This window comes from Stegostoma tigrinum, chromosome 1, assembly GCF_030684315.1.
Source record: "Stegostoma tigrinum isolate sSteTig4 chromosome 1, sSteTig4.hap1, whole genome shotgun sequence".
NCBI lineage: Eukaryota > Metazoa > Chordata > Chondrichthyes > Orectolobiformes > Stegostomatidae > Stegostoma > Stegostoma tigrinum.
The window spans coordinates 180662759-180685469 of NC_081354.1; the positions used below are offsets into that span (position 1 = coordinate 180662759).

At 44.2% G+C, this 22711-nt stretch overlaps 1 protein-coding gene across 3 annotated transcripts in view; it reads left to right on the forward strand.

The window, feature by feature from the left end:
• The window catches only part of LOC125454992 (dedicator of cytokinesis protein 2-like), a 1138509-nt gene that overhangs the window by 713319 nt on the left and 402479 nt on the right, over positions 1-22711 (forward strand). For all 3 annotated transcript variants that reach the window (XM_059650434.1, XM_059650430.1, XM_059650433.1), the window contains one exon: positions 3283-3381. In XM_059650434.1, coding sequence (XP_059506417.1) covers positions 3283-3381 — 99 coding nt within the window. The remainder of the gene's footprint in view (positions 1-3282; positions 3382-22711) is intronic.

Genomic DNA, 22711 nt, shown 5'->3' on the forward strand with positions numbered 1-22711 from the left:
ACAGGACATTGAATTGGATGATCAGCCATGATCATATGGAATGATGGAGCAGGTTCGAAGGGCCAAATAACCTATCCCTGCTCCTTTTTTTAAATCAGGGTTTGTATGTTTGTGTCGAGCACAGTCTGAGGACAGACCTACTGAGCTGGAAATAATGCATAACTTTGAAATTAACTGGAAATAGCAAAAGCTAATTCTGAGATGAGCATTGAAAAGTTCTATGCGTGGAGAGAAATGTGGATATGGAACAGATGGGAGATTATCTGACTCCTCTCAATTGAGGCTTTTGTAGATGATGACATTTATCATTGCCTCTTATGTGGAGCTCCGCCTTCAGCCAGCTGAAAAAAACAGTAAGAATCAGGATCTGAAACTTGAGGCTCGATCATGAGCTATGAGCAACTGTGATTCCTATGCTCCTCTACACTTAATGGAGACACAGAGAATAAGAACAAGAGTAGGCTATTCTGTCCTTTAAAAACAGTTTTGCAAACAGAAAATGTTGGAAAAATTCAACAGGTGGTCCGGCAGCTCCTGTGGAGAGAAAGCATATTTAACATCTTGGGTCCAGTGAGCCTTCTTCAGAACTCCTTTCTGCTGTTCTGGAGAAGGGTAGCTCTGCTTTCTTTCCATACATGCTGTCAGACTTGCTGAATTTCTCCAGCAATTTCTGTTCTTGTTTCTGATTTCAAGCATCCGCAGTTCCTTCATAGATAGTAGGAACTGCAAATGCTGGAGAATCTGACATAACAAGGTGTAGAGCTGGATGAACACAGCAGGCCAAGCAGCATCTTAGGACCAGGAATGAAGGGCCTAGGCCCGAAACGTCAGCCTTTCTGCTCCTCTGAGGCTGCTTGGCCTGCTGTGTGCATCCAGCTCTACACCTTGTTATTCACAGTTCTTTGTTTTTGTTTAAACTTACTTATTTGTTGTATTCAGGTAAGAGTAGAATGTTGAGTAGAAAGAGTACAATGTAGAAGAACACTCAAGCCCTCATGGCTGTGAGGTGCTTTGAAAGAGCTGTCCCGTTTGTAACCAAAACACCTTCTATTTCATTGTAGCATCTTACTGGATGAGAGGGCCTTCTGATCCATATCTATCTGACAGCCCTCATGAATGCATTGACTGAATAATGTCTTAATTTGTTCACAGAATGGAGGATCATTGACATTATTGGTGCAGGAATTCGACTGAATCAATTCGCATTTGCTTTCTTTGTAGCTTGTACTCAGAAGGGGAAGAGGTCACAAAGAATTGTATGAGAATTGCAGGAATTAAATAGTTTGTGTGTGTCTCCAATTTGAAGATGCTTGGTTAAAGGAAACCTTGCTGCCCCCGTTTCTGACATTGGGCTGGCACAGTGGCTAGCACAGCTGCCTCACAGCACCAGGGACCTGGGTTCGATTTCACCCTCAGGCAAATATCTGAGTGGAGTTTGCATGCGCTGCCCTTGCCTGTATAGGTTTCCCCTGGGCGCTCCGGCTTTCTCCCACTGTCCAAAGATGTGCAGGTCAAGTGGATTGGCCATGCTAAATTGCCCATCGTGTCCAAGGATGTGGAGGCCAGGTCATTGAGTATATTTAAGACAGAGATTGATAAGTTCTTGATTGACAAGGGGATCAAGAGTTATGGGGAGTATGGGGCTCAGAAACCTATCAGCAGGACATCCAGAGCAGACTGGATAGCCTAATTTCTGCTCCTATGCCTTGTGGTCTTATGATGTGCAGGCTAGGTGGGTTAGCCATGGGAAGTGCAGGATTACAGGCGTAGGGTCTGAGTGGGTTGCCCTTCAGAGGGTGAGTGAGGACTTGCTAGGCTGAATGGCCTGCTTCCATGCTGTAAAGATTCTATGATTCATTGCAGGGGTGCCTTGTACCATTGCCTGTGACAGAAAGAAAGCTCAGCTAAATGGGACTGCCTGTTCCGTTTTGACCTGATTTGCAAAACAGCAGGCAAACTTAAAAATTAAGTAGAAATCATGAAGTGCAGAAAAGGAGCATCCAGCTGTGGTTTCATAGAAAAGACTCCTCAAATTGCCATTCTTAATGTTCTGTAAGATGTTCCTCTCCAAGGAACTAAGATGCATAAAAGAAAATCATTTCAAGTTTCTTCACGTTTTATTTGTTCCTTCAGATTCCTTTGATATGCTATGAAACACAATTTGTTAAAGACAGATTTTGTAGCTTCAGGTTTTTTCACAAGGAGCATGATCAGAATTACCTGTTCTTGCAGATATTCGGACAGTAATCTGATAATAGTTTGGCACTTTTCATGAGTGCTTCAAAATGGCCAACGTTTAGATATTTCACAGTGGGATATGGGTTTCACCGACTAGGACCTCATTTGTTGCCCATCACTAATTTCACTTGCAAAGGTGAGCGCCTTTTGTGGGATGTGAGTAAACTCACGATAGTTGTAGGAAGGGAACTCCAGGATTTTGATCCAGCAACAGTGAAGAAGCAACAATAATTTCCAAGTCATCACGGCTGGTTGGGGTGCATAGTGGTGATGATGTTCTCACGTGTCTCGTGAGTGTGAAGTTGCTGGATAAGGTGCCAATCAAGCGAGGTGCTTTGTCCTGCTTTGGCAAACTTCTCGAATGTTATTCGAGGCACACCCATCCAGGAAAGTGGGAAGTATTCCATCACACTCCTGACTTAGGTCTTGTCAGTGGTGGATAAGCTTTAGAGAATTGAATGATGGCCTAATTGCGAACTCCTCTTGTTGTCACCTGTTGGTCAATTGACACAATTTGTCCGAATGATGGATGAGCTTTACACATCAGAACAGAGGAATTGGAGGTTACTTGCATGTGAACATACATATGAATCAGGAGCAGCTGTAGGCTATTGCAGCCTGCCTCAGCATTCTATATGATCACAGCTGATCCAATTGTCACCTTAAATTCACACTCTCGCCTACTCCAATCATCTTCCAACAACCACTTACTCTCCAAGAATACGCCTACCCTGCCTTAAAACTGTTCAAGAACTTTGCTTCCATCAGGTTTTCTGGGAGAGACTTCCAAAAAAGTCTCTTGACCCACTGAGAGAAAAGCAACAATCCTGGTTGTTGGCTATTCATAGCAATCAATTACAATGAACTGGTCTGCAAAATGACACAAGTACTCTATGAGTGGTGGAAAAGTAACCTGTTGTTCCCCACATCCGATATTGTAACACAAAATAGCATGTTCTGTCAGAAATATGTTGTTGCCTAAGTTCTGAAGGTGATGACACTTTCTGCTTGCAATTCATGTTCCATATTCCCTTCCTTTTCTAGAGTAATTTTGTGGCCTGTATGACAGCTATTCTCAGCCAGATGGAGTACGCACATTATGCCAGCTACATCAATTCCTTCCAGACACGTCAAGATCTCATGGTGAGTAGCTTGAAAAGATTTGGTCTTGTTTGTCTCGCGCTGGTTTTTGTTTATTTTCGAGGTCAGTTTCCCAACTTGTGCCTCAAAAATCGGACCAGCTCTGAGGGTCATTGTGTCCAAGTGTCTGGCCTTTTCATAGGAAGCCAGAGAGTGAAACTATAACAGAAATTGCTGGAAAAGCTCAGCAGGTCTGGCCACAACTTTGGAAAGAAATCAGAGTTCATGTTTCGCATCCAGTGACCCTTCCTCAGAGTTGATGACAGCTAGGAAAATGTTGTTTTGTATTGCAGAAGATAGGATGGGGGGGAGAGGTTAAGGACTAAATTAGGTAGAGATAGAGCCCGAAGAAAGAGAGAAGAACACTAAAACAAACAAAGAAGTGGATAAAGATCAGCCTGGAAGAATGAATAGCTACTAATAGAGACTATCAGTGACGAACAATGGGTTGTGTGTGAAAAACAGAAGTTGCTGGAAAAACTCAGCAGGTCTGGCAGTATCTGTGAAGAAAAAAACAGAGTTAACGTTTCGGGTCTGATGACCCTTCCTCAGAACCAGACTCAAAATGTTAACTCTGATTTTTTCCTTCAAAGATGCTTCCAGACCTGCTGAGTTTTTCCAGCAACTTCTGTTTTTGTTTCTGATTTATCACTTCGGCAGTTCTTTTGGTTTTTAATGGGTTGTATGCAGTAGCAGACCATTGATAACAAGGCCTGATTTCGGGGGCTGGGATAAGGACATGGAAGAAGGTGCTTCAAGCCCTAAAATTGTTAAAGGAGCAAATTACTGCAGATGGTGGAATCTGTGCTGGAAACAGCAAATGCTGGAGATCATAATATGTCAGACAGCACCCATGGAGAGAGAGCAAGCTACCGTTTCAAATCTAAATGACACTTCAAGAGGTTACCTTGCTCACCTTCATGGATGCTGTATTACCTGGGTGACCTCCACCATTTTTTGTTTTCACTTAAAGTTGTTAAACTCGATATTGAGTCCAGAAGGCTGTAGATTCCCAGGCGGAAAATGGCGCATTTTTCTTCCAGCATCTGCTGAGTGTAGCTGGAGCATGAAAGCAAGCTTGAGACAGGGACGTTGGCCAGGGAACAGGGTGGCATACTGAAGTGGCAGGCAACTGCAAGCTCAGGGTCATTTTTGCAAGCAGAACGTAGACGTTCTGTGAAGCAGTCACCCAGTCTACACTTTGTTTCCCCAAAGTAGAGGAGACCACATTATGAGCAGCAAATGCAGTAGACTAGATTGAGTGAACTACTGGTAAAGTGCTGGTTCTCCTGGAAGGTATGTTTGGGCCCTTGGATAGTGAAGAGGGAGGAGGTAAGTATACAGGTGTTACACCTTCGGCGGCTACAGGGGAAGGTGTCGTGGGGCTGTGGGGGAGCTGTTGGAAGTGAAGAAAGAGTGGACCAGGCTGTGCCAGAGGGAATAGTCCCTGCAGAAAGCTGATTTGAGAGAAGAGGGGACTATTTGTCTGGTGGTGTCATCCTGTTGGAGGTGGCAAAATGGTGGTTAATGATCCTCTGGCTGTGAATGAGAAAGCGAAGGCTGTTAACAGGAGAGGACAGGAGAACTGAAGCAAAGCTGTAGAACTCCCTGTACTCACTTCAAACATTTGCCGCTGGATGTAATATTGTACATAATAGAATAGAATTGCAATTTATTATCACAGCATTTTTACAATAAATACAGTGAAAAGCTTTATAAGTCCCCATACCACGGCCCCTAAATTAATGACAGAAGTCATAAATAAGAAGCAAATAAAGCCACAGTGCATCACAGTTCAATTAACTGCTGCTGGGTTTGGAGTACACTGGGAAACCAGCGGAGAGTATCACAGAGGGCTGGGAATAGAGCTGCCACACAATGCTGGACTGAGACCACCCTCCCGAGCCCAGCTAGGACTTCACTGCAGACTGCTGGAATACCCAAGAGTTGTGGAAGAAGACCTCCATGCCAGGGTAAGACCACCATGCCAGGCTGAGACTGCCCTTCTCGACAAGCCCACCGGACCGGGAGACTGCCCCACCAGGACCCAGGCCTATATCACGGTTCTGGGCCATTGGAAACTATCTCATCGCTGGGCCTGGTCTGGGAGACAAGGTTTTCCATGGAAGTCATGAAAAGAAGGTGAGATCCCATTTCAAATGGAAACATTAAAGGAAAGCTAAGGAAGAGAAAAAAGAAGGAAAACAGAAGGAAGAGATGAGGTCTGAGCTCCTGGGCTGGGGGAGCTACCAGTTTGCGAGATAAAGAAGTCATTCAGTCCACCTTGTCAATTCTGTGAAAGTTTAGTCCTAACGTCCCTGCTTTTTTTGTAAGAAGGGGGCTAGTTAGCTCAGGCGCTTGGATGTCTGCTTTAGAACATACAGTGACTGTGACAACATGGGTTCAATTCCCACATCAGCTGGGGTTACCATAAGGATGCTCCTTCTCAACATCTCCCCCTCACCTCAGGTGTAGTGAGCCTCTGATTAAGCCACCACTAATGGGGGCATGAGACTTACCCTTGTACAATTTTTGTCATCACTAAATTCTTTGAAGAGGATTTACTTCTATTCAACATCTATTACCTTTTCGAGTGGACTGTAAAACAGTAAGATGAGAAGATATTAGAACAGAACTAGGCCCCTCAATCCATCAAGGTTACTCCACCACTTGATTCTGGCTGATATGTTTCTCAACTCCATTCTCCTGCCTTCTCCCCGTAACCCTTCATCCCCTTACTCATCAAGAACCTATCCACTTCTGTATTAAATACACCTAATGACTTTGTTCCCACAGCCCTCTGTGTTAATGAGTTCCATAGATTCACCACCCTTGGCTGAAGAAATTCCTCCTCACCTAAGTTCTAAAGGGTCATCCCTTCATTCTGAGGCTGAGCCCTCGGGTCTCTCTTAATAGTTGGAACTCTAGCCAGGGCTCTCAGTATTCTGTAAACTTCAATCAGATTCCACACCCGCTCCCCCGGCAATATCCTTCTAAACTCCATCAAATACAAACCTAAGGTGGAATGTTCCTGATGCCAATAGTTCTTTGAGTAAAGGCTTTTACCCTCATCTTTCCTCTCAGGTAGTTTGAATCTGCCCTCTCTGCTTAATCCAGAGAATCCCAGCAGTGTCCACACCAATCCTGCAAAGAGCATCCCACCCAGACTCACCCCATTCCCTATACCTGAATTTCCCACCCTAGACACTACAGGCAATTTAGCATGGCCAATCCACTGAGCCTGCACATCTTTAGACTGTTGGAGGAAACCCATTCAGACACGGGAAAAATATGCAAACTCCACACAGACAGTCACCCAAGGATGGAATTGAACCTGGCTCCCTGGAGCTGTGAGGCAGCAGTGCTAATCGCAGAGCCACTGTGCCATCGCAAATGTTCCACTTACTGGAGAGAAGACTTATCCTTGCAGTGCCTAATCACAGCCTCTAGCCATCTTTAAGTCGTCCACCATGTCACATCTTAAACTCCTGCCTTCTTGAGGGCTGGATATTTTCACAAGCTTTGGAGCTGCAGTGTCGGGACAAACTTGGCAGGGCGCGGGGGCCCTTATCAGGCTTGTCGTTAGCTGATTGGTTGCCTGCCACCAGAAGAGGGTTTGTCCTGTCCCGGCCCCCATCCACTGATGGGAACATTCTTAAGGCAAGTGTCAGGACCTCTTCCCATGTCGTCCCCTCCCCACTATCACCAGGGCCACCTCAGCTGCCCGGGAATACTCAACTCAAGGGCAACAGTCCTATTTCATTGAATTGTTTCCACAAACCAGAGTCTCTTGCCCACAGTAACATGCCACCAAACACTCTGGCTTAGATCTTTCTTTGACTGTGCTGCCAGGATTGTCCTCAATACCTCTTCAAGGCCTGAAGAGCAATTTAGAAACTTCACAGAATAGTCAGAGCACAGAAGGAGCCCATTCCAATAGCTATGTTTGTGCTGGCTCTCCCAGGTCTTCTCTCTGTGGCCCTACAATCTTTTTTTAAGTTAATAAGCCAGTTCCTTCTTAAATGCCATAATTGTATGTACCTCCACCGCATCTTTGGACAGTACCTGCCAAGGCTGAGGTGGGGAAAGGAAGTCTCCAACTTGAGACCCTGACGCGGTCAGATGTGTTGCCCTGCCTCTTGATAGTCTTAGTAAATGACTCAAAGGTCATGATGAAAAGGCAGGAAAATGAAGTTGAGGATGATCAGATCAGCTATGATCTGATTGAATGGCAGAGCAGACTCGAGCTGAATGACCTACTTCTGCTCCTATGTCTTTGGCCTTCTGACCTACACTTCTGTTAACAAAACTGAGGATGCCGCATTCTAGCCCGACCTCTCGCTGTTATGTTCTCTACTTGTGCATTACTCATAGGGACAAAGAGGAACTCCTTCATGGACTATCAAAATAACAAGGTTGTGACCAGTCACAGTAAACTCAGAGGAAGAAAGAAATCTGCTTCCCCGTTGAGGCTGGAATTTGGACTAACCTTGCCTCCTCTCTATTTCTGGCTCCAGAATTAATGCATAACTATCACTGTGATGAACTCACTCAGCACTAAACCTGATGGCAAGCAAAGCCTTTCACAATCCATGTGCTTCCCTTATGGGTGCCAGATTGCAGCTTTCTGTGTTTTTTTTTACTTCAGTAGGCAGACAACACAAATCCCCTTATCCATCCAATACATTGGAGCTTCTTTCTCTGAAAATAATATATTTTATTGCATCCTACGTACTGAAACTATTTTGCTGTGCAGCTTTAATAGTTAATCTTCTTTTAACTGGCTGGTTTGAATCAGTTACACAGTGATAACTGAATTTTCCACTGGGTTTGTGAACCTCTTCCTTTATTCATTTATGGGATGTGGGCATCACTGCCTATGCTAGTATTTTATTGCCCATCCTTAATTGCCAAGATGGCAGTTTTAGGAGTCAACCACATTGCTGTGGGCCTGGAGCCGTGTGTAGGTCAGACCAGATAAGGTCAGACCAGTTTCCCTTCTGAAAAGATATTCGTGAACCAGATCGAACATAGAACATTGAATAGTACAGCACAGTTCATGATGTTGTGCCAACCTATCATCCTACTCTAAGGTCAAACTACCCTGCATACCCTTCATTTTACGGTCATGCATGTTCCAATCCAAGACTCGCATAAATGTCCCGAATGTGTCTGGCAAAGGTTTCTGCCCTGACAATCGACAATGGATTCATGGCCATCATTAGACTTTTAAACCCAGTTTCTTTGTTTATTTGCCTCTCCAGAACATTTGCTGAGTTTCTGGATTAATAGTCTAGTCAAAATACCACAAGGCCGTTGCCACCCAGCAGGCTAATCTCTGGTATACATATTTGTTCCAAATCCACTCCAATTGTTTTTCAGGATGTCAATCTGGATCAGCAGCTGGACCGGAAAGACTACACATCCCCTATTATCCAGAGATTAGCATTGTTTTTTTTCATTCATTCACAGGATGAGGGCGTTGCTGTCTAGGCAGCATTTATTGCCCATCCCTAATTGCCCAGAGAGCACTTAAAAGCCAACCACATTGTTGTGGGTCTGGAAACACATGCAAGCCAGGCCAGGTGATGATGGCAGATTTTCTTTCCTAAAAACATTTGACCCTGGGTCCCCACAACATTAATAGCGTATCTAGATTAGTTGTACAGGTCATCAACTGGAGGACAGGTCACCCTGTTATTGGAAGGATATTACTGAACTGGAGAGAGTTCAGAAAATGATTTACCAGGATATTGCCAGGAATGGACTGTCTGGGATATAAAAATAGACTGAATAGGCTGGGACTTTTTACACTGGCGCATGGGAGGTTGAGGGGTGACCTTACATAGCTTTATAAAATCATGAGGGGCATGTCAAGGTTCTTTTCCCTGGGTTGGGAGAAGCTCAAAACAAGGGAGTGTATTTTTTAAGGTGAGAGGAGAAAGATTTAAAATGGACAAATTTTGAGGAGCACCTTTTGTCCGCAGAGAGTGGTTTATGTGTGGAATGAATTGTCAGAGAAAGCGGTGGGTACAGATGCGGTTACAATAATGTTTAAAAGATATTTGGAAATAAATCACGAATAGGAAAGGTTTGGAGAGAAATGGACCGTGCACAGGCAGGTGGGACTAGTTTAGTCTGGCAGCATGGTCAGCATGGAATAGTTGGACGGAAGGGTCTGTTTCTGTGCTGTATGACTATGAGAGTAGCCAAACAGTGACAGCAGTTACTCCAAAAGCATGGGCAGATGTGCCAGTCAGAAAGGCAACCTGCTCAATGGTTAAATGATCCTAACCAACTCCAGAGGCTTGACGAGGACATGATGCAGCTTGGTTCTTTTGTGTCATACTGACACAATGCTGCACTGTCAGAGGTACGAACATTCAGGGGCAATGCAGAAATCAAGGCCCCATTCAATTCTGCCATTGATAGATGTGTTCCGATTGTGGCTTGCCTTGGAGATGTACAGAAAAGAAAATGCAAAATCTTAAAGTTGGAATGAACCAGATGTGTTTATTCCCACACAAAGAACAGTGTAAATCTGAATTCTCCACCACATCCACCCCCAATCCTTTGAGTTTCCCACTGCCCCCACATCACCTTGGATGTGGGTGCAGCATCATGTCAAATGTTACTGGTGATAGATGGTTGCTTGGCAAGAATAGGACAAAACTTGCAGCTAAGTGAGATAATTAGAGTAGAGGCACAGATCAGCTGCAATGACAGAACAAACTAAAGATGCTAAGGGGCCTGGTGTTATAACAATCAGATGCATTTTACACTCAAGGTGTTCCACCTTATCACATATAAGTTTGGAACAAGTGCAACTTTGCTTACCTGGTCAGCCATTTAAACTGCCGATAGCCCTTTAATTGGCTTGAGGCTGGGTGTCCAACCCACAGCAAGTAAAGTACCTGAGTGAGGGATAGGGCCCTTGAGCAGTTGATATTACACACTCCCACTTTGTCTGCCAGCTCGACTTTGGTGTGGGTGCAGATACAATTCAGCCGAATGTTCCTGGAAGATGTGAGGGAGTTCAGTAACTTATCAATTCCCTTTTAAATCAGCTGTGATTAGAAATTAATCTATTGAAATGCAGAAGCAATTTACAAGAATGAGTCTGGGAATGAAAATCTTCATTTAGCAGGATGGATTGAAGAAAATCTGGCCTCTCTGCTGTAGGAAAGACGTTGTGAAACTTGAAAGAGTGCAGAAAAGATTTACAAGGATGTTGCCAGGGTCAGAGGGTTTGAGCTACAGGGAGTGGCTGAATAGGCTGGGGCTATTTTCCCTGGAATGTCGGAGGTTGAGGACGACTTGGTGGAGGTTTCTAAAATCATGAGGGGCATGGATAGGGTAAATAGACAAGGTCTTTTCCCTGAGGTAGGGGAGTCTAAGACAGGAAGGCAAAGGTTTAAGGTGAGACGAGCAAGATTTAAAAGGGACCTTAGGAGCAACTTTTTCCCACAGAGGGTGGTGCGTGTATGGAATGAGCTGCCAGAGGAGGTGGCGGAGGCTGGTACAATTTCAACATTTAAAAGGCATCTGGATGGGTATGTGAATAGGAAGGGTTTAGAGGGGTATGGGCCAAATACTGAAAAATAGGTCTGGATTAATATTGAATATCTGGTCAGCGTGGACAGTTGGACCAAAGGGTCTGTTTCTGTGCTATAAATCTCTATGACTGTATGACTTTAAGGTGGGGCTGCTTCCCTTGAAGAGAAGATGGCTGAGAGGAGATTTGATAGAGGGTTTCAAAATCCTGAGTGGACTGGACAGAGTAGAACAGGGAGAAGCCATTTCTGCCCATTAAAAAAAAGAACAAAAGGGTATAGACTTAAACTGATGTACAGAGGAAGTGAGGGTGATATAAAAAAAAATCCTTTGTACAGCAAGTAAGGTATGAAATGCACTGCCTGGAAATATAATAGATGTAGGTTCAGTTAAGGCACTCAAGAGGGCATTGGATGGTTATTTGGATTGAAACGGTAATCAGCGATGAGGGAAAGAGGCAGAAGGTTGGCACCAGGAAATAGATGGAGGTTGAAAAACAGAAATTGCTGGCAAAATGTAGCAGGCCTGGCAGCATCTGTGGAGAGAAAGCAGAGTTAACATTTCGAGTCGAGCGACATATTCAGAATTCAGGCGCAATAGGCTAAATAGCATCCCTTCTCTGCCATTACAACTCCATGACATCATTTACATGCAGCTTGTTTATTTTTTATTTGCCTGTTCATACATGGAACAAGAAATTGATAACTTTTCTTTGCAAATTCCATTCACATTGCACATAACAGAAGTCTTCCTTCAGTGGTTTTCACGTTTTCCCCTTTGAAAGTGTTTAATCATTCCTCCCTGACTAATTTAGACACCTACACAAACTTTTCCTTCTCTGAGCATGTGTGATATTTCATTGCTTGTAAATCATAATAACATACTCCAACCAGAAGATAAATCCAGTTCTCTGTGCAAACGAATCAAAGCCTTATGCAGGAAATGAAAATATAAACAACCATTTTCAGAACATAGACTAAATGCCATTTCCACTCATTAAATCCAGAAGTAAAACCCATTATCTCGATCCAGTGCTTCAGACTGAATGGCATCAAGTGAAAATGTAATTAAATGAACATTCATTTGATGTTTTAATGACTGAAAAACATCACTGCCTTACTTTGAGTCAACAAGGCCAAAGTTTAATTTAAGTGTTAAAGTTGTTCACTGGAAGGGAATAGTCTGATGGGGCATGGGTGTTTGAATTGTCTGAAGCCAGCGTTTCTTGAAGTTTCAAAATGTGAGCAGTTCCAAATGGAACACATAAAACTGTTAAGGTGATTGACAGGGTAGATGTTGAGAAACTGGTTTCCTTGGCTTGGGAACTGAGGCTGCAGTAAAAAAAAGTATTGGCTACTGTCCTCAAATCTGTAGAATTAACTATTCCAGAGTGTGGTGGATGCTGGGGCATGAAGTAAATTTAAGGAGAAGATAGACAGATTTTTAATGAGTAATGGGTTGAAACATAGATACATAAGAAATAGGTGCAGGAGTAGGCCATTTGACCCTTTGACCCTTTAATATGATAATGGCTGATCGTGCAATCTCAGTATCCCATTCACGCTTTCGCTCTGTACCACCTGACCATTTTAGCCACAAGCGTTACATTATGTTCCCTCTTGAATATTTCCAACAAGCTGGTCCTAACAACTTTCTGTGCTAGACAATTCTACAGGCTCACTACTGTCTGAGTGAAGAGAATTCCTCATTGAAGGATTTATGGAGAGCAGGCTGGAAAGTGAAGTGGAAGCTAAGATGAGATTGCATTAAACTGCGAATAGGCTCAAGGAAATGAGTTGCCTGATTTTATGTTTTTATTTGGAGATGAGGAGAAACTCTTCACTCAAAGAGCAGCAGATCTCTGGAATTCTCAATCCGAGATGGCCGTGCATGCTCGGCCATGAAGTAGATTGATAAACAATGGACTTAAAGGATGTTGGTGAGAAAGTGGAGCTGGAGCCAGTCAAATTGGGCATGAGCAATGGAACAATGGGGCAGATGGAGGGGCTGAATGGCTGATTCCTGCACCTTAATATGTATCAGATATAGTAAGAACTGCCAGTGCTGGAGTCAGAGATAACGTGGTGTGGAGCTGGAAGAAAACAGCAGGCCTGGCAGCATCAGAGGAGAAGGGAAGCTGACATTTTGGATCGGGACCCTTCTTCTGAAGACGAGTCCCGACCCGAAACATCAGCTTTCCTGCTCCTATGATGCTGCCAGGCCTGCTGTGTTCATCCAGCTCCATACCGTGTTATCCTGAATTTGTTTGTCATTTTCAGGACAGAAGTTGATAGAGTTTGGGCACTAAAGGAATGAGTTGTTGAATTTCATCTGAATGAACTATTTTATCTTTTCCTGGTGGCAATATACCCCTGCTTCCAAGCAGTGAGCCTGAGCACCATGGAGCTTCCACCTGCCTGCACCCGCCGACCACAGTCCCCACCCAACCCCCCTCATCCCTGAGCTAAAACTGTAGTGAACAATCTCCTACTAATGCAAACTGGGAAAGGTACTCACTGGTTCATGAACATAGGAAAAGGGAACTATTTTCACACTGACATCTCAAACAGAATTCTGTTCATTTCTACTGAGTCACAGTTCAGTTGTGACACTCTTGTATCTGAGTGAGACGTCACAGGTTTAAACCCCTCTCAAAAATCTTCATTATATATTCTTGGCTGACACTCTTATTGCAGTAACTGAGGGAGTCAGATAAGACAATGTACTGAGATCACAATTTTCCTCTCAGATTCCATTGGGCTGAATCTTGTTTGTCTTTCTTTTTCCCTTTATTCATTTGTGGATAATGGTGTCACTCTTAGGCAGCATTTGTTGCCCAGAGGGGGCAGCTAAGAGTGACATTGCTGTGGTGGTCGGGAGTCACAGGTAGGCCAGACCAGGCAGTTTCCTTCCGTAAAGAATATTAGTCATCTCGGTGGGTTTTTCCTGATAATTGGCAATGGATTCATAGTCATCATTAGATTCTTAATTCCAGACATTTATTGAATTCAGATTCCACCATCTGCCATGAGATAGTAGGAACTGCAGATGCTGGAGAGTCTGAGATAACAAGGTGTAGAGCTGGATGAACACAGCAGGCCAAGCAGCATCAGAGGAGCAGGAAAGCTGACATTTCGGGCCTAGACCCTTCACTCCTGCTCCTAAGATGTTGCTTGGCCTGCTGTGTTCGTCCAGCTCTACACCTTGTTACCCGCCATCTGGCATAGTAGGATTTGAACCCAGAATGTTGTCTTGGTCTCTGGGTTAACAGTCCAGTGGTAATACCAGTAGACTCTTTCCTGCCCAATGATTTTGGCTAAGTCCGAGTTGTCTTGGGTTTTTTTAGAGGGCTTGTTATTGAGAGGCTGTAACTGCATTTTACCAAACTCTCCTCGTTAATTAACTATGCATTCCCTATGGCATCTCTAAATTTCAATTTCTGCAACATCATACTGCATGCTGGTTCTGGGATGACTCAGCAGATTAGATTAGATTCCCTGCAATGTGAAAACAGGCCTTCCGGCCCAACAAGTCCACACCGCCCCTTGAACCATCCCACCCAGACCCGTTCCCCTATAACCCACACACCCCTGAACACTACGGGCAATTTAGCATGGCCGATCCACTTAGCCTGCGCATCTTTGGACTGTGGGAGGAAACCGGAGCACCCGGAGGAAACCCACGCAGATACGGGGAGAATGTACAAACTCCACACAGACAGTCGCCCGAGGCTGGAATTGAACCCGGGTCCCTGGTGCTGTGAGGCTGCAGTGCTAACCACTGAGCCACCGTGCCACAGATATTCTGGAGTTCACCAACATCCCTTCCGGTTGTGCCATCTTTAAAAGTCTGTTGCATACTTGGAAAAGTGCTGTCAGCCTGAAGCTTACCTGCATGGTTCCTGACATTTGCCTTTGACATTGACAGCAGGCCAAGCAGCATCTTAGGAGCAGGAGTGAACGATAAGAGTTGTGGTGAAGAATGGACTATCATTCAGATCCTCTCCCCCGTGAGGAGAGGGTCTTGACTCTGACCATCCTTAGCAGGGTGCTGAGTAAAGTTCGAGGCTGCCTAGAATTTACTGCTGGACCCCCTGAGAGTCAAAGAATACAGAAAAGGCCCTTTGGCCCAAGTCTGCACCAGCATTAACTACCACAAAAGACTTACTAACCCCAATTTCTTGCAATTGTCCCAAGCCCTTGAGTATCATGCGTGAAGACGATCTCCCTGCTGACAAATGCGACAAGATTCTGGTCTGGACTAATAGCACAGTGAGGCCATAGTGTGAGCCTGGTACTGAGGTGGTAAAGGACAAAAATGCAAGGCTGGGCAGCGATGCTGTCCGTAATCAGGTAGGCTCAGAGAGTGAGTGCTAGGAGAACAAGCAGAGAGCTAGAAGACGGAGCGTGGTCCAGCCCCTGAGCTGGGTAGGGTGAGGGTGAGGGCTAGGCACGCCAGAGGCCTTTCTGCAGCATTACAATGGCAGTAACTGATGCAACCCAACATTGGCATCCTATGAGTGAGAGCTCTGAGAGGCTGGCGCATGTCATTTGCCAGCGTTTACTGACGTGGCATACATGTGACCAATGATTTCCCAATGCCAAGCTCATTTACCAGCAATAATCACTATTAATTGGAAACACTGACTAATGAGAATTTCACCACACCGTTTGCCAAAGTATAGAAGATGGTATAAGTTGTTCCCATCATCAAGATGGACCTTACCACACTTCTCTGATTCTGCCACACATCTCGCCACAGCGCAATTCACTCCAGACCCTGTTCGATTTCACCCACAGTGTTATTTTAATAAAGAACAGCAGAGCTCCCTCTGGTGTTCCCTGATGCCTTTTTCTCAAAAGTATGACACAGATTAGCCCCGAAATTTGAATGACCAGCAGCTCACTCTGGATTGCATGTTGGGAATATGCAGAATTCCCAACGTAACTGACTTGGAGGGAATTGTCTGAGAAATTGAAAAATCTCGTGCCTAAGGTTCTCTCAGGAAAAGCACTCTGAGTGTTCCAACTCAATTAAGCTGGGTTTAACTTTTGGATTACAATTAAAATTAGCTCCCAAGTCAGCATAGGCATCCTCTAACTACACCTCTGATTCCTGACAACATTTGACCCAATACAAGCATCCCCCTTCCCCTCCCTTCCAAAAAATGGCACTATACCCCTCCACCCCACACTGTGGACCTGTGAGCTGCCCCACATATCCCAGACCCTGTCCCATCGAACCTGAAATCTGCTTTCCTGTCGCCAGTCTAGATTAGGTAATCTAACGCACATTTCACCTGACCCCCTAACCTGTCTTAAGTACTCACATCCTCTTACCTGGCACCTTGATAAGTTCACCAACTATCCCCTCACCCACCTGCCACGCTGGCCCATACTTATCTGAGACCCTTCCCACCTGGTACCTTGCTCACCTGGCATTCTTCCCACCTCACCCACATGCCATGCATACCTCAACCTAGACCCGAAATATCAGCTTTCCTGCTCCTGAGATGCTGCTTGGCCTGCTGTGTTCAAACAGCTCCACAACCTTGTTAACCCACCTCCCATTCTGCCCTGTCACATATCTGATATAATTCCTCTTTGACAGTAGCTTTTAAAGTCTCTGCAGGACATTTAAACTTCAAAACAGACCACTTAGTGCTGTCAAAGGATACATGCTTTCTACAATGATCTTCTACACTGTTGGGTTTGAGGATTCTTGGGCTGGGTTCTTAACAGTAGATCCTTGCACAGGAATTTCCAGTGCAGAAGCCATCTAAAAATAAGTGGATATATTTGTTTCTATTGCAATCAAGGTCAGAAATTGGGTTTGGAATTTCTGTTTAGAATTAATGGGTTAATATCTGATTGCTGTTAGCTGAACTCTGCAGTGGACACACCGACTGATGCCATTGTAACAGATATTACGTTTTGCAAACTGTTTCACTAGCTTGAGGCACTTTGGAACTTCCTGAGATTGTGAAAGATGCAATATGACTGCAAGTGCTTTCCAAATGAAATAGATAAAACCAGGACGAATCTTCCAGATTTTTCAGCTCTCGTTGGACCCTGCAGGCTATTCAAGGAAGAGCCATCTGGGTTTAAAGTTCATGTGAAATTTTCGGTTGAAAAGTAGAGATCCAAGCAACATTGTATTGGTAACAATTATAACTTGTTCCCCGTTATTAAAATTGACAATCTGTTTGGATACCTGTCCTAATACTTCTCTACATTGTTCATTTTTGAATACTGCTTGACAATGGTGATGCAAAACCCTTTTGAAGATGTTACAACACAACTAGGAATACACTGAAAACAGCTGCTGGTGTTATTAAAAACTGAATTGCTAACATTCATTTCTCAGTTGTAAAGTGTTTTTTTTCCTTTCTTCTCTGCATTACTATTGAAAGCAACTAACAATAGCTCACACGACCTTTGGCTTTCACATGCCACAATGCAACACTGAATTTTCGTAAAATTCAATTCTTGATTCTTGTCGTAAAAACAGTAGCTGTTTACAACACAAACTGTTTTACCTCTCTGTTAAATTAAGTAAGTTGAAGAGTAGGCTGCCAAGGATGTGAGGTGACCAGAGAGGGTAGTACCAGCTCTCAGGTGGGTGAGGGTGTTTAGATTGATAATGAATTGATATCTAGTATGTTAATATCCCACTGCAAAAATTGCAGCAGTTTATGTAGCTTAGAAATGACCTTCCATGTAAATTTATAACTAAATTGACTTTGATTATTTTATTTAACCTGTTAAATCAGTTTTACCTGTTTTAATTTGTAGCAGAGAATTTAGCATGACTTATGATTGATCTAGTTAAAATGAGGCAATTTTCAATAATTATTAATCTGTGGGTCCTGGAAGGTTTGGGATGATTCAGCAGAATGTTCACCAAGGTTTCTCTTTGCTAAGTAGTTCAGTAGAAATGCCGCTGAGGGACTGTCATTTCTGTATTAGGGTACAACATTGGAATAGGTGTTTTTCAAAGGTTGTAACAAACTGCGAACAAAATTGCAGGAACACGCAGCTTTATAATGTGTGATTACTGGGAATGTAATTTTCTTAATGAGACATTAATTATAGAGAAAAACAGACATTTTCACATGCTACTTTGAAAAGGGAATATCATGTCTTTAGAGCAGAAATAAATTCCTAATAAGATGGTTTTGTTTGAATTGTCGAGAATTAGACTGCAGGGCACAGATTTACATGGCCATTTATTGTTCTTCAGATGGTATGTATAGAGGGTAATGGATGAGTCAGTGAGCTGCAAGGCAATTAAGTATCAAAAAGATTAGAACTTAAAATTGTTCAAGGTCAGAGAATCAAGCGTCATGGAGAAACCCCAGAAAAGTGGAGTTGACGATTATCAGATCAACCCTCACGGTCAAATCGAATGGTGGAGCAGACTTGATGGGCTGAATGGCTCTTATTTCCTATGGTTTTAAGGCTGCCATGTGGATCTGAAGGTTGTATGCATTGATAAGCATTCACCTTAGGCAATATCTTCCAAACCCACGACCAAATATTAGAGATAAAAGAGCAGCCTGTACATGGAGCCAGATGATGTGGGTGAGGTGTTAAATGAATATTTCTCATCTGTATTCACACAAAAGAGAGACATCACAGCGATGATTTTAGTAGGGATGGTGAGGTTCTATTTTAGTGAGTCTAGCACTGCAAAGATGGCCTAGGGAGATGTATCCCATGGAGGCGAGGGAGGAGCCTGTTGGGGCTCTGGTGGAGGTATATAATATAGTCAGAGATAGTAAGAATTGCCGATGCTGGAATCAGAGTTAACACAGTGTGGAGCTGGAAGAACAAAACAGGCCAGGCAGCATTAGAGGAGCAGACATTAATATTGCCGTTGGCCACAGGTCAAGTGCCAGATGACTGGAAGGTAGATAATATTGTTACTTTGTTCAAGAAGGACAACAGGCATAGGCATAATTGTAGAGCATTTATTCCGATGTCAGGAGTAGGAAAATTTTTGGAAAAGTTTCTGAGGGACAGGATTGATCAACACTTGGGAAGGCAGAAATTAATCAGGCATAGTCTGCATGGATTTGTTAGAGGGAGATCCTGTGTGACAAATTTAATTGCGTATTTGAAAACGGGTCTAAATCTATTGATGAGAAATGTGCAGAGCTGTCTTGGAACTGAGATGTCCGACCTCCAACTACCACAACCATCTTCTCATATGCCAGCTGTGACACCAACCAGAGGGGAGTTTGCCCCAAATGCCCATTGATTCTCGTTTTGCTCAGGCTGCTTGATGCCACATTTGGCTGAATGTGAGCTTGATGCCAAGAGCTTTGGAATTCAGCTCCTTTGCACATGTTTAAATCAAGACTGTAATAAGTTCAGGAGCCAAGTGAGCTTCAATGAGCAGGTTATTGCTGAGCAGGTGCTGCTTGATTGCACTGTTAGTGACATCTTCCATCACTTTACTGATGATCGAGAGGAGACTGATGGGGCGGTAATTGGCCAGGTTGGATTTGTTCCGGTTTTTGCGTACAGGACATATTTGGTCAATTTTCCACATTGCCGGGTACATACCAGTGTTGTAACTGTACTGGAACAGCTTGGCAAGAGGAAGGCAAGCTTTGGAGCGCAAGTCTTAAGTACTATTGTCAGAATGTTATTGGGCCCTGTAGCCTTTGCAGTATCCAGTGCTTCCAACCAATTCTTCATATCACACGCAGTGAATCAAATTGGCTGAAGACAGATATCTGTAATGCTGGGGAACATAGGAAGAGGCTGAGATTGATCATTTACTCAGCATTTCTGGCTGAAAATTGCTGCAAAGTCTTCAGCCTTACCTTTTACACTGATGTGCTGGCCTCTTCCATCATTGAGGGTGGGGATATTTGTGGAGCCTCCTCCTCCAGTGAGTTGTTTAATTGTCCACCACCATTCACCACTGGATGTGGCAGGACTACGGAGCTCAGATATGATCCATTGGTTGTAGGATCACTTAGCTCTGTCTATCACTTGCTGCTTTCTCTGTTTGGTGTGCAAGTAGTCCTGTTTGGTGGCTTCACCAGGTTGATACCTCATCTTCAGGTATGCCTGGTGCTGTCCCTGGTATGCCCTCTGCACTCTCCATTGAACCAGGGCCAATCCCTGTTGAGTGAGGGTATGCCAGGCCATGAGGTTACAGATTGTGCTGGAGTACAGTTCTGCTGCTGTTGATGCCCACGGTGCCTCATGGCTTGAATTGCTGGATCAGTGCAAAGTCTGTCCCATTTAGCACGGCGATAGTGTCACACAACACGTTGGAGGTTGTTCTCAATGTGAAGGTGGGACTTCATCTCCACAAGGACTGTGCAATGATCACTCTTAGCGATGCCTCCATGCACAGATGCATCTGCAATTGGGAGAGTAGTAAGGATGAGGTCAAGTATGTTTTTCCCTCTTGTTGGTTCCCTCATCACCTTCCACAGACCCAGACTAGTAGCTATGTCCTTTAGGAGCCGACCAGCTCAATCAGTAGTACTGCTGCTGAACCACTCAAAGTGGTGGACAGAGAAATCCCCCTCCCAGAGTACATTTTGCACCCTTGCCATCCTCAGTGCTTCCTCCAAATGTATTTCACGAGGAGGAATATGGATTCATCAGCTGAGGGAGGATAGTACATAGAAATCAACAGGGAGTTCCCTTGCCCATGTTTAATCTGAAACCATGAAACTCCAGAGTCAATGTGGAGGGGTCCCAGGGCAACCCTCTCCCGACTACACACCACTGTGCAGCCTCCTTTGCTGGGAGTGCCTTGCCTGTAGGACACGACATAGCCAGGGATGGTGGTGGTGGTGTCTGGGACATTGTCTGTAAGGTACGATTCCAATAGTCTGACAATGTCAGGCCATTGCTTGACTAGTCTGTGAGACAACTCTCCCAATTTTGGCACCAACCCCCAGGTGTTGGTAAGGGTAACTTTGCAGGGTCCACAGGCCTGTTTCTGCCGTTGTCTTTTCCAGTGTTTAAGCCAAGGCCAAATTGGTTGAGACTTCATAACAAACGATAGTGAATGGCTTGCTCAGGTTCTTCAGAGGGCAGTTAAGAGTCAACATTGCTGTGGGTCTGGAATCACATGTTGGTGAAACCAAGTGAGAAAGGCAGATTTCTTTTCCAGGAGGACATGTGGTTTACGTTGTCTTCAGTAAAGCCATTGACAAGGCTCTGTGTTGAAGGCTGGTCCAAAGGGTTAGACCCTATGGGATCCAAGGCAAGTTGACAAACGGGATTCAAAGTTGGCTTACAAATAGAAGGCAAATAATTGTTGTTTTTGTCATTGGAAGTCTGTGACCAGGAATGTACCATAGAGATTAATCCTGGCTTGTTATTTGTTATGTACATTGACACGTTAGGTATGAGAGCGGAGGCCTCATTAGTATGTTTGCAGATGACATGCAAGTTGATGGTGTTGTTGATTGTGAGGAGGATGGTCTCCTTCTGCAGCCTGGTATTGAACAGCTGGTAAATTGGGCAGAGAAATGGCAGATGGAATTTAATCCCATTAAGTGTGAGATGATGCATTTTAGGAGTCTAATAAGGGAAGGATGGACACAATGAATGTGTAAACTCAAGAGGTGTGACTCTAACCAGGATGAAGCAGCCCGCTTGTTTGACTCTACAGCCACAAGCATCCACTCCCTCCACCACTGACACTCAGTCGCAGCAGTGTGTACCATCTACAAGATACACTGCAGAGATTCACCACAGATCATCAGAGAACACCTTCCAGACCCTCGACCACTTCCATCCAGAAGGACAAGGGCAGCGGATATATGGAAAAACCACCATCTTCAAAATCCCCTCCACACGTCATCCTGACGTGGAAATATATTGCTGTTCCTTCACTGTCGCTGGATCAAAATCCTGGAATTCTCTCCCTAATGGCATTATGGGACAACCTACAGCAGGAGGACTGCAGCGATTCAAGAAGGCAGCTCACCACCACCTTCTCACGGGCAACTTGGGACGGGCAATAAATACCCACATCCCACAACAAATGGGGAGATGATGGCCCAATGGTATTTTCACTGGGCTGTTAATCCAGTGACCACATAATGCTTTAGGGACCCGAGTTCGAATCCTACTATGGCAGATGGTGGAATTTGAATTCAATAAATATCTGGAATTAAGAATCTAATGATGACTGTGAATCCATTGTCCATTGCTGGAAAAACCCATCTGGTTCACTAATGTCCTTTAGGGAAGGAAACTGCAATCCTTACCTGCTCTGGCCAACATGTGACTTCAGACCCACAGCAATCTGGTTGACTCTGAACTGCCCTCTGGCAATTAGGGATGGGCAATAAATGCTGCCTAGCCAGCAAAGTTCTCATCCTGTGAATGAATTTTAAAAAATGAATGAATAACTAATGAATAGTAGGTCCCTGTCAAGTACTGAAGAACAAACAGGTCTTAATGTCAAACCTCATCAATCCTTGAATATGCCAGCAGAGGTAGGCAGGGTGGTGAAGAAGGCATATGGGATGCTTGTCTTCTTTCGCTGAGGCATAGAATACAGAGCAAGGAAGTCTTGCTACAGTGGAAAAAAAAATTGGTGAAGCCACAGGTGGAACGAAGAGTTTGTGTTGTCATTCTATCAGAAGGACATGACTGCACAGAGAGATTTACCAGGATGTTTGCTGGGATGAAAATTCTCAATTACAGGGAGAAATTGGATTTGTTTTCCTTGGCATAGAGGAAGCTGAAGGGGAATCTGACTGAGGTATACACAATTGTGTGAGATACAGACA